This window comes from Eublepharis macularius, chromosome 15, assembly GCF_028583425.1.
Source record: "Eublepharis macularius isolate TG4126 chromosome 15, MPM_Emac_v1.0, whole genome shotgun sequence".
In the NCBI taxonomy this organism is placed as follows: Eukaryota; Metazoa; Chordata; class Lepidosauria; order Squamata; family Eublepharidae; genus Eublepharis; species Eublepharis macularius.
In genome coordinates this window covers 32,406,355-32,418,795 of record NC_072804.1, presented here as the reverse complement: position 1 = coordinate 32,418,795, position 12,441 = coordinate 32,406,355, and the positions used below count along the sequence as shown (strand labels likewise).

The 12,441-nt window shown below is 46.0% G+C and overlaps 1 protein-coding gene across 5 annotated transcripts; it reads right to left on the bottom strand.

The window, feature by feature from the left end:
• Positions 1 to 295: 295 nt before the first annotated feature.
• Positions 296 to 10,646, bottom strand: LOC129343356 (kelch-like protein 31). Of its 5 annotated transcripts, none has more exons than XM_054999527.1 (4): positions 10,566 to 10,619; positions 9,915 to 9,971; positions 2,102 to 3,308; positions 296 to 1,406 (listed from the first exon to the last, which is right to left on the bottom strand). In XM_054999527.1, the coding sequence occupies exons 3-4, from the start codon at positions 3,289 to 3,291 to the stop codon at positions 674 to 676; spliced, it is 1,923 nt and encodes a 640-aa protein (XP_054855502.1). In that variant the 5' UTR covers positions 3,292 to 3,308; positions 9,915 to 9,971; positions 10,566 to 10,619; the 3' UTR covers positions 296 to 673. The 5 variants fall into 5 exon arrangements, with proteins under 5 accessions (XP_054855502.1, XP_054855503.1, XP_054855501.1 ...); XM_054999528.1 differs by lacking the exon at positions 10,566 to 10,619 and adding an exon at positions 10,474 to 10,552; XM_054999526.1 differs by lacking the exon at positions 9,915 to 9,971 and having other exon boundaries at positions 10,566 to 10,646.
• Positions 10,647 to 12,441: the final 1,795 nt, after the last annotated feature.

Here is a 12,441-nt window from a genome sequence, read left to right as displayed (position 1 = left end):
GTCCAATGATCTATGGCTGTTTCCAGTATCTCCCGTGTCAGTGAGGTTTGGAGAAATGTGGGATGATCTGTACCTTAACTCAGTTCTGGAGGAGGACAAGCTGGGGCTTAAACTCTTGAACATTTTAAAACTGAACAGAGGTTATGGAGTCTTAAATAAAGGCTACAGTGATGTTACATTCAACCTTTGCATGGATTTTTGTCTTTCAGAGCATTGTTGCTCTGTTGATCTGCTGGCCACCCCTTATTTCTGAACTCAACAGGGTCTGTATAGAAAATACACCAACACTTAACAGTATATTTTAATTTTTTAATTTAGAATGGAAGAACCCTAGATTTCAGTAATGCAGTTTCATTCAAAATAGACCCAGGAAAGTCGAGAACATCTTTTAAAAGGATGGTAACTGTTTCAAGGGAAAGGGGTAGGTAGATTTCTACACTGAGAGTGTTTTCAGTTTTTCACTCAAAGGGCCAGAAATTAGTAAGTGCCTCAGTGGTTTCTGGGAGGTAGAAACACACGGTAAGATCTGTGACTGTTCTGAGAGTTAAAGCTGATTCTAAGTGGGTAGAAAGTTAGCAAAACCCTTTATCATTGTTAGGTTACTATTGGAACAGGCTAGTAGGAAGCCACTTATGAAAACTGCATTCTTTGCCTCATCCCTGCCCTGCTTTCTTTAAATACTAATGGTTGCAGAGGCCACGGAGCTGGCCCGGGACCCCCGGGTGCTTGAGTGGGGGAGGGCAATGGTACAACAGGAAACCCCGACTGTGCCTTCCAAGAGTTCCCCTTCCTCTGTCCATTCATTCAGGTCGGGGTTGTAGGCCAGGACACTCTTCTGGTACTTTTTCCCACTTTCATTCCAGCCACCCGCTAGTAAGATTTGCCCGCCAAGAGTTGCCACCCCAGCCATGCTCAGACCTATGGGAAGGGGGGCCATGCAGCTCCATTGGTTTGTCAAATAGTTGTAGCGTTCCAAAGCGACCACATCCACCCTCTCCCCTCGGGGGCCCAGCTGACTGCCTCCCAGGACATAGGCATGGTCTCCTAAGGTAGCGGCACAGTGCCACCCCCTTGGGCCACTCAGCCAAGAGCAATCTCGCCAAGTGTCTGTTGCAGGGTCGTAGCTGCAAACGGTGCGAGAGTAGGCGTTGTTCACGTAGCCGCCGGTTGTTAAGATTTTGCCACCGATGATGACACTGGCATGGCAGCAGCGTGGCAACTCCATGTTGGCTTTGGCTTGCCAGGTGTTGGTGGAAGGGACGTAGCACTCAACAGAGACGAGGGCCCCCTTGGCATTGCGGCCCCCAACAGCGTACAGGTGCCCATCGAAAACATTGAGGCTGAAGTGAGTTCTCTTGTGCGACATGCTAGCCAAGTGCAGCCAAGTTTTGAAACGTGGGTCGTACCTGCAGGGAAAAGATCATCACCTGAAATTTCAGTGTGTGAGATGCTGTGAGTAAAGCACTGGACCAGGATGGCCCTTCTGCGCATTGATTCAGACAGCAAATAATTTAAAATCTTTCCTTCCCTCCTCCCCTACAACTAAGAATATTTATTTTTGTCACTGAGCTTGGTCTTCAGGTAAAAAACAAGGCAAGATCTATGTTCTAAAAACCTAACTTGACCTGCCCTATACAGAGTCAGACCATTGGGTCAGTCTTGTCTAGTTTGATAGGGAGTAGGTCTCGAGGGTCTCGCCTGTGACCTGATGATCTTATAACTGTAGATACCAGGGATTGAACCCGGAGCCCTCAGTACTCTCTGCCTTTCAGCCATGGCCTTATTCCAATCAAACATAGGACCAACTATCATGTGACCACATGATGCACCTTAAGTATAACTTCTTTAGATCCAACCCAACTGCTTAAATCTCCCAGATCATATTTTCAAATCGACATCGTCAAGGAATTAATTTGGGAGAGGCCGTAACTAAGTTAATAGCCCATAAGAGAAAAAACCCTCTGTGAAAACTTTGGAGCTTTGCAACCATTCGGACTAAAGAATACTGAATTTGATGGGCCAGTGCCTTAATATAAGTACATGTTTATGTAATACCTTTCCCAAATAGTTTTGTTGAAGCCATTTTTGGTATTTCTGTTACCTGCACAGATTGTTAAGTGCGTGCTTCGCCTGGTTTCGGGCATCATTTTGATCTTCTCCTCCTGCCACATACAGAAATCCATCCATCACCACGACACACTGGTTAAAGCATTTGGCTGGCATCTCTGTAAGCTTATTCCAGTTTCCCTCTTCATCCCTGTAGTTTATGTCTTTGCTAAGGGCTTTCTCAGTTGAGCACGGACGCCCGCCAACTGTGATCAGCACTTTATAGCTTCCTCGAATCTTGGTCCTTCTGGACTGAAGGTCATTTTGCTGGTATGGTAGCAAGTGGTAATTCATAGCATCTACCAGCAGCTTATGGCATTCTGGGTTCTGCATCATACAGGGCACAGGCTGGATGTAGCTGATCAAGTCCTGAGCTGGGATGGTGCCGAACCGAATGTTGTTCAGGAGGTCAGCAGCATGTTTGAGCCGCTTGGAATCAAATTCGAGCCATTTCATAGCAATCTGGAAGACTACCACTTCACTAGTGATCTGAAGATTGTCATCCATCAACAGCTCATTGAGTTGATCGAAAGTGAGTTTCATGAACTGCTCTGTGTCGGAGAACTCCAGGAAGTGTTCTCTGATGAACTTCCTTGCAGCCTCCTTTACCTGGTTGAGATTGTATGTATCTGCCATATTGGCAATATATACCCAGTTTTCCACATTCATCTCCTGGATGAGGAAGTCAGTGCATATGTTGAGCAGAGTGTACATCTGAAGGTGGCTGGCTGTGGAAATGGTGCTGCCGATGGTATACAGGGAAAGACTCAGCTTCCCTGTGTAGGCATAGGCTATGGCTGTGGCCAAACCCAAGGAGGAAACCTCTTTGAGATCTACTTGTTGAAGGTGGAGATTTGTTGTCAGTAGGCTTCTGAAATAATCACTGCAAGAGGACATCACTAGCTTGTGGACGCTGAAGGACTTTGCTTTGGTGGTGATCATGAGGTCGCAAAGTAAGTGCTCTTGGCGCATGTGACTCATCACTTCCAGGACGCTGTTTCCATGGCTTGGATCTATGACTTCAGTAGCGGTGCACAGGAATCCATCAGAACCATTTTCAAACAAGCCCTCCAGCTGGTGCTGGTGGTCAATATCAAGGGAAGGATCCTCTACCATTGTGGTATTAATAGGAGACTCTCTCTTCACTGCCTTGCTCTTTTTGGGGGTTTTCTTCTTAGGAGCCATTGGCACAAGAGGGATGCCTACAAGGACAACATTAAGGGAGAAGCCACTCTGTCAAGAACATTTTAGGCGGCACACACGCATACACAGTGGTCCTACTCAAAAGGGTTGAATGGATTTGGGAAAGAAGAGAGCCCGTTGAAACCACTGGAACTACCACTGTCAGTTACAGTGGATTTGTCCTAATCCACACTCCTCTAGAAAAGAGAAAGCACCATCAGTGAAACTGGAGCAGCTTCAGTGCAGTTTAAGACAGCAGTTCTCTTTCTTTAGTGCACATAGTCTTGATAAGTTCCTGAGGCTGACCAAGATTCCTAAGTCTGAAAGAGCGTTTGAATGGTTTAATGCTTGTGTGGTGCAAGGGCTAGGAGGCTGGATTTCAAACAGATCTTAGGTTCAAATCAAACATGCACTGGAAGTTCTGATCTGAAGTGCTCAGCAGTTTTTTTTTTAAATTAAGCACAAGGGTGGGGGCTGATTCAGATTGGTACTATGGCACAATGGCGTGCTGGGAAGGCGTCTTTAAAGCTCCTTCCCACATTGTTTTTCTGATCTGAAACAGCCCCAAGGACCTGCTCTGTGTTCTGTTTATAGCAGCTGCCTGGGATGGTTTCAGCTCAGGAAAACAACATGGGGATGGAGGCTTAAACTCCTCTTTCCTGTGTGCCATGGTCTTGATCCAAATCAGGCTCCCTTGGGCCTGAGTTTTTAAAATATTTGGTGCATATCTGGTTTGGTCCTCAACCACTAAAGTCCCTGAGTGACTTCTGCTGAGTCTCTCTCAACAACCTACCTCACAGAGTTGCTGTGAAGATAAAATGGGGGCAAGCCACGAGCTCCCTGAAGGGGATAAAAAAGTGATCAATAGATACTATAACAGCTTGTAAAGCCTCATCTTAGAGCTCAAACAGAAACATAACATTACATATCCTCTTGCAGAGCAGTAACAAGAACGTTCTCCTTTCCCCACTCCTAAAATACATGCACATAAAATTCAAATCTAAAATGCTCCGTATAATACGTTTACAAACTCATGTGTTACAGCTTTTGGGCTCTTGAGTGCTAGGTCAGGCCCAGAGGTTCCTATAATACCTTCAGCTCCTTCCAAGGCTACCCAGAACCCCCCCCCCCACACACACACAGATTCCTTCTTAAATGCTTCTCACCTCACTCAGAACAATCCAAACCTAGTACAAAAGTTAATCCTATAACTTGCCTGACTCTGTGGGTGATCTTCCTCGAAATTTGGCTCAGCTCCTAAGAAGTGCTAGGGAAAATGCCTGCTGCATTGGAGGAACTGCTGCTGTGCGGCCAGACCCTTAAGATCCAAGCCCTCTTCTCCCCCCAGCCCTCGCCCCTCCTGTTAGTCCCGGCTCCTTCCATTCAGCTGTCTCTTGGTGGGGCTGTGAATTAGTGCTGAGCTGTTCTTGTTTCAAACCTGGGGATGCCTGATGCTTAGACCCAAGTAGTAAAAGCATAGATCCAGAGGAGTTAGCCATGTTAGTCTGTAGTAGCAAAATAGTAAAGAGTCCAGTAACACCTTTAAGGCTAACCAACTTTATTGTAGCATAAGCTTTTGAGAACCACAGCTCGAAAGCATCTGACAAAGAGAGCTGTGGTTCTCAAAAGCTTATGCTACAATAAAGTTGGTGAGTCTTAAAAGTAGTAAAAGCAGGAGCTTTAGAATGGATCAAAGTGCATGGGAGTTTCTATGGTGACTGTAATAAAGCTGAGTGTTTTAGGATGCACAATGTATTCACCTTGTAGGTAGGTCCATATTAGTATTTCCCCAACTCCCAATTACAAACATGGGGCGAGAATGAGGGCTTTGCCTAGCACCAGAGTTCACAGCGATTGCCTAATCTGAGCCAGCGGCTTCCTAGCTCATGTTTGTTCTACTTCACTGCACCAGTTTTATGTGAACCCCCTTCCCCCTCCCTCCCCTCCACCACTTGAGAAAACCTCCTGGTCACCAAGGCAGTCGGCTGTAGCCGGAAATATAAGGTGTGTCTCTGGAAAAGGCAGATAACTTATCCTCCAAAGCTCCATCTACACATGCAGCAGACTGGCTTCTGGAGATTCCGGAGGTGCTAGGATGGACTCTTATCATTCCAGTCTGCAAGTAGGAGGCACAGCTTTGCATGTCCCCTTGCATAAAAACAGCTTCTGACATATGAAAGGAAATGAGTGTATTAATTTCTTTAGATATTTGTACCTCGCTTTTCTCCTTAACTTACAATGTGACAAAGCTGCTTCTAATTCTGCCCTCACAACAAACCTGTGGGGTAGGTTAGGCTGAAAGAGAGAGACTAGCCTGAGGGCAGCCAGTGAGCTTCCCGGACAGAACAGGGATTGGAACCTGGATCTTCCAGATTCTCGACTGAAACACTATATGAAATCAGGCTGGACAAAGTTTTATACCTACTGCATTCATTTTAATTACAGAGACCGTAGATCATAGGGGAGCATTTGCAGTGGTAATCTTAAACTTATAGAGGGACAGTCCAGCCTGAGCAGCAGGGCAGCCTGAAACATGGCAGCATGAACCCAGGAAGAGTGCACCCGATCTCTACGCTGAGCATGGTGTAGTTTGGGATTCCTGATGGAGAAAACCAAGCTGTTGCTCAGCTGTTTCTGTCCAGCTTCCCTTGTGCTAAAGTGGGGGTGGGAGGGAGAGATTTGAGTCCCTGAGTGACAAACCTGTTTGTTACAGGACAGAAATAGCGGAGGTACCTCTGCCTTGCATCTTTCAGAGCTGGATGACAGGATCAAGTTTCTGGAAGGCTAAGCAATCGGTAATTCTTAGAACAGGATGGGGAGAGGCCCAGGATAAATAGAAGATCACCGATGTTGTGCCGAGCTAGGGTTGCCAACTTTTTGGATTAGCTCTTGTAGCTTTGCCTTAAAAAGCCACTTGATCTGCATTTATTTCTTTTGATATTTATACCCATTTTTAATTTAATTAATTTAATTTAATTTAATTTATTATATTTATATTCCGCCCTCCCTGCTTTCGCAGGCTCAGGGCGGATAACAAATACAAACATGTTTAAAAACATTTAAAAACATTAAATAATACATTTAAAAACATTTAAAAACATTAAATATAACAATTCATGCTGCCCAGTGGTTCATACATGCCTCTGTGTTTGCATAGGGGTGATGGTTTAACCCCCCCTTCACGGGGGGGGGGGGCGGGCACTGCCCGGCGTTAGCCATATGCCTGGCGGAATAGCTCTGTCTTACAGGCCCGGCGAAATGCAAGCAAATCTTGCCGGGCCCTTGTCTCGCAAGACAGAGCATTCCACCAGGTCGGGGCCAGGACTGAAAAGGCCCTGGCCCTGGTCGACGCCAGGCGGGCCTCCCTAGGGCCAGGGACACTTAAAAGATGTTTTCCGCCAGAGCGGAGAGTCCTCCGGGGCTCATATGGTGAGAGACGGTCCCTCAGATACGTCGGTCCCAGTCCGCGTAGGGCTTTGTAGGTTAACACCAAAACCTTGAACCTGATTCGGTACTCCACTGGCAGCCAATGCAGCTGGCGTAGCACCGGTGTAATATGCTCCCACACCGGTGCTCCAGCAATGACCCGCGCTGCTGCATTCTGTACCAGCTGTAACCGCCGGATCAGGCCCATGGGAAGCCCAGCGTAGAGCGCGTTACAGTAATCCAACCTAGAGGTGACCATTGCTTGGACCACTGTAGTCATGTCACGGGGAGACAAATAAGGGGCAAGCTGCCTGGCCTGCCGAAGATAATAAAAGGAAGACCTGGCAACTGCAGTGATCTGGTCCTCCATCTTCAAGGAGGAATCCAGAATCACCCCCAGGCTCCTAACCCTCGGGGCCAGTGTAAGTGCTGCCCCATCAAGTGTAGGAAGCTGGGGTCCCAAAGCCATCTCCCCACGACCCACATACAGGACCTCCGTCTTCGTGGGATTCAATTTCAGCCGACTTTGTCTCAACCAACCAGCCAATAGGGACTCAAAGTGACTTACAACACTGTTCTATCTTCCTCATCGAGGAAAGTTAGATGGAAAGAGAGTGATTAGCCCCAGGTCACCTAATGAGCTTCTAAGGCCAAGGAGGGATTTGAACCTGCTCTCCCAGATCCCTGCCCAATACTCTAACCACTCTACCCCTTTGGCTCCGCATACTTCAGCAGATGATAAGGCTTCACTCCAGGTGGAGGACAAGCTTCATCTGCTGACTGCTGCTGAATCAGGGTTGGATCCAGCAATACATGCATGGAAATGAAAATGTGCTTTTAGCACAGTTCTTCTTACAGATACAATAGCATAGTGGCTGCAGGAACACACAGCACTTTAAGTATCATTTTTAACCCCAAATCCCAAAAGTACATGTAGAAGAATGGGATGCACAGCAGATAGTTGACATGATTTCATTTATAGAGAAGACCATACTGTTATTTCCCCCCTGAAACTATTCTGGGTGATGCTTGACTTGTTATATTTAGTAGCTTTATAGGGTTGGGCACCCTTTATTTATTTTATTTATTTAAATATTTATATCTTATCTTTCCTCATGGCTCAAGGCAGTTGACAATTCACAATGAAAACATTACGGTTTGAAACCAACAGAATAAAAATCCCCAAATACACACTTGCTCTTTTCTACCTTGTTAATTCCATTTCTTTCTGTGCCTAACTTTCTGTTGAACTGAGCTAGAGGTTTTTCTGCAGAAATATTAATACTGAGTGAAAGTTCAAGCTAGGTGAAGACTTTGACTGCTTTCAGTTTTCACAAACAAAATGGAGTATTTTTGTACTTGCACAAACATCTCCTGGTTTAGGAAGCCTTTGATATATCTAGTTAATTTCAATGTCTTGTGCAGGCACTTCAACAAATTGGAAGTTGTTTCTTTCCCCCAAACAGAGATTCCAAACACCTGTTTCATCCTGGTTCAAAATCCCAGTTACTGAGAAAGAAGCAAACTCCCATTTCTTAAAGTGCTGGAATCTGACCATCACACCACACTGGAATTAGATGAAAGATTTCCTAAAGCAGGAAGTATTTGGTCACGGTGTAGCATGTCAGGCAAGGAGGGAAGAAATGAGTTTGAAAAGTTCACACTTCTCTCCCACTCTAACTTTGTTGTGATGTCCGAGAGTGGCAAAGTTGGAGATGTTATTGGATGTAGAGCCCCAGGTGTACCCAAATCTCTCCCAACAGATCAAAGAATGGAAGTGATTTGTCAGAGACAAGGACCAGACAAGAGGGGCTGTCTATGGGTAACAGGGACAGCTTCAGTGTCTGAAAACTGCAGCTGTGAAAATTTAGCTGTGACCATCTAAAAAGTACCTTATGTCCTTGAAGTATTCTGAGAATTTTGTTGGTGAAATTACAGTTGAGTGTCTCTACACAAGACATCTTTCACAGGGATGCTCAAGTGCAGAGTGATGCAATGTTAGCTGGGAAGGGTAGTTTCAAAAGACAGCGCCTGTGGAGATTGCTCCTCAGAAAGTTTGTTAATTTCATCTTCGCCTCCAGAAGGGGAAGTGAAATTTCAGAGCCTTTCTTGAGGCAAAGATGAAATTAACAAACCCTCTGAGGTGTGATCTCCAGTGCCTCTGTCTTTTGAAACTACCCTTCCAGGCTAACTTGCCTCTCCCTACACTTGAGCATCCCCGATGTCTCATGTACAGAAACTCTAATTCACAGGATTTCAATGTTTTGGAGGACTATGAATATAATCTAAAGAATGTGGGCATCACAGAGTTTTTTTTTTCTTGCAGTGCACAGAGGAATCTTTACCAGACTTATAGCTGAGGCACACTCCCCCACCCTCAATTAAAACTGAAAGCATGCTTTGCTCTTACACCCCCCCCCCCAGTGGCTTACTTTTTGAGTGTGTAAGGTTGACAGTGCAATCCTGAGAGCACTTTCTTGGGAGTAAGCCCCACTGAAGAGATTTTAGTAGGATTCTGAGTAGACCTGCTTAGGATTGTTCCTAATTACCTATCCTCAGATGAGCCTCCTTTTTGTGTTTCTGCATGAGTTCCTGATAGCCTCCTGATTAAAAGGCTGCAAACTCTGTGCTTGGACAATATTGCTCAGTTGGGAATAACAGAATGAGCCCATTACACCTGCTGCGGAGATATGGCACAATTATACATATATACATACCACAGAGGTTGACTTTAAGGAGATGAGGCCAGAGCCACAAACCAAGAGAGATCCAATGGGCAGCCTCCTCTATGAATGGGAGCATTAGGCCTGGGGGAGTCTTTCTCATTAATTGCTTACAGCACATTAACAATTCTCTCCAAACATGTCAGTGTGCCCTTCCTACATCCTGAGAATTTCTGGCACAGAGGAGTGGGAAATTCTTGTATAGCTAGCACAGTGTTATCCTACCATTGCTTCTGCAATATCAGTCCCCCTCTCATACTCGGGGACAGACTAGTGATTCTGGGGCCCTGGCCAAAGGTCCAAAATTGAACCTCAAAATCACTGCTCTTCTGCCCCCTCCTCTCCCCAGGCCAAGCAAGAAGTGGCCCTTGCCCTGTTGTGAGGTGGGCAAGAGCTACCACCCGAAGCTCTACAGGCCTTACGGAAGTGGAAAGTTGCAGGTGTGCTCCCTCTCTAAACCAAGATATGAAAGCTCACCCCAGAGGCTTCTATGATGTTGTGGATTGATCTCCTGTTTTCCAGTGGGAAAAATGCCTGGGGAGGAAGAAGAGTGAGGCTCTCAACGCTGGCTCTCTTGCTTCTGGCATCCCTCCCACCAGGAAATGAAAAATCATCCCAGAGCCCTCTGCGAGACCACAAATGCCTCTTTTCTGGTAGGAGAGTCACTTGGAGGGCATAAGACATAAACCATGCATGACAGAGCCATGCTGTCCACCCCCCCCCCCCCCATCACCAAGAAACAGAAGATTGTCCCAGAGAAACCTGCAATATTACAAGGCCCTTGACTGTCTCTCATTTACGGACGAAAGCAGCAAAGCCAGGCATCTCTGACCAGCAGCGGGCCCTTCACTAGGCTGTAGCTCCTGGCAAGTGTCCCACTCTGCCAAGACCCTGATCCAGCTTTCAAACCAGTAATCTGAACTCTCTGTTATTATTTCCCATTCTGATCACAACACCTGTCCCCTTTCTTCGAGGCAAAACAAAACAAAACTCAACTCAGTCAGCTCTGTGCCCAGTTTGAAACCGTTCCACTGACCTGCCAAGGACTTGGTAAAGGTTCAAGTGGAAAGATCAGATGGAGTTTGTTGTGAGTGGTTCCAAGACTGAAGGCTGCCTTTTACTCCCTACCTTGGTGCCGAGAGGTTGATCTAACGGACGGCGAAGCCACAGGAGTCTGGATACTTTGAGAGAAAAGAACCGAGGAGTCTCGGCAGAAGGCCAGACCCCAGCGGCTCTTCTGGCCTTCTTTCTCCTCCCCTTTTCCCAATTCAGCCAGGCCAGCTGACCACCCTTATCATATATCCCCCATCACCTTGGCTCGGAGGGAGTGACGCAAAAAGAGCTCTGACGGGCCAGGAAAGGCAGAAGTGGGCCAGCCAAAGGCAGCTTTCTGGGGGCCTAGAATACATGTGGCACCTTTACTGCTGGAGAATGCAGCTTAGTTCACCTCTCCTTGATTCTGACCAATCTCAAGCCACAGCTCTTGTAGACTCTGACCCTGTCCCATCCGTTCTTTTGGAAGAATAATTGTACTGGCTTCCCCTACGTGGGTGTTTGTAAGGTAAGGACTGCTCAACCTGTTATACACATGCAGCAAGATGCAAAGGAAGTGCAGAGTGCTCTGCTTCTGATTATATTTTTGAATGATTATTTTATGTTTTGAAAAAAATGCTTCCTGAAGCTTTAAAATAAAATAGCACAGCAGAGAGAGATATTCTGCCATGGAGTATTTCAAAGGAAGAGGCTGTGGCTGAGTGGAAGAAAACCTCTTTTGCTCTGAACTGAAACTTTCCCCCCAAATCTTAAAATTCGATTGTTGGATTGTTCCTGAGATTAGAGGTAAATATCAAGAATAACCAACAATGGAATTTTAAGATTTGGGGGGGGGGTGGATTTTGTATTTAAAAATATGGTACTGCTTTGGGGGGGGGCGGGATAGAGACATCTAGCTGCTCCTTCTCTACCTCTAGAAAGATGGGTATCACTTCTGGCAAACTCTGATGGGTACTTGGCCAGAGCCATTTCCCAGCAAGTAAGGCTCATTAAGGAGACACTCACAATCATTACAAAACATCACTCTCCTTTTTATCACAGGTTCTGATTTTTGCAAGGCCTGCCACTTTAGAGCAACTCCATATGACAGAATCATTCACAAATATCATGTGATAAATATGAAGGCTATGATTCTCAAATCTTTTGAAGTGGAAAAAATGACCCACTCTCCCTTTTTTAACCTTACAAGCATCATCAATAAAACTGGGATCTCTGGAATATATGCCAAACACATATAAAGAAAACATAAACCACCCAGTGCTAAATTGGCACAAATCATTTTGTATTGAGCAAGCAAATGATGACAGCGACTGGGGTGCAGCAGTTCTTAGGAGACCTGGATTCAAACCCCCAACCTATCCTGGAGCTCGCTGGGTGACCTTAGGCCAGGCACTTTCTCTTAGCCTCATCTAGTGATTCCAACTCCAGCTCAGGACATTCCTGGAGATTTAAGAGGCTGGGAGCAGTGCCTGGGGACAGTGCAGTGAAATTTGGGAGGGGTGCTCAGTGAGGCTGCAGAGTCCACCCTCTGAAGCTGCCATTTCCTCCAGGGGAACTGATCTCTAATCTGGAAATCAACGATAATTCTAGGAGAACGGCAGATGCCTCCTGGAGGTTGGCAATCATATCTTCCTTACAAGATGGTTGTGTGGATAAAATGGCTGGTGCTAAGGACTGTAAGATCTAGCCAGATTCGAGTTCCCATTGTGCCATAAAGTTCACTGTGTAACTTCCTTGGGTCTGTCATTCTCTCAACCAACCTACCTGACAGGGCTGTTGTGAGGATAAATGAGCTTACTAGTCAAATCCTGCCTTTCCTGTCTTGACAGGGTTATTTGGAGGATAAAATGGAGGAATGGGAAACACATATGTCACCCTGAGATCTTTGGAGGAAGGCTAGAGTAAAAAAAAATGGAACTAGAGACCGAAGATTAAAGCTCCCAGGCGAGAA

Coding starts and splice junctions, on each gene's coding strand:
- LOC129343356 (XM_054999526.1), bottom strand. CDS start 3,291: ATGGCTCCTAAGAAGAAAACCCCCAAAAAGAGCAAGGCAGTGAAGAGA. Junction 1,407..2,101: donor GCACTTAACAATCTGTGCAG/GTAACAGAAATA, acceptor TTTTCCCTGCAG/GTACGACCCACGTTTCAAAA.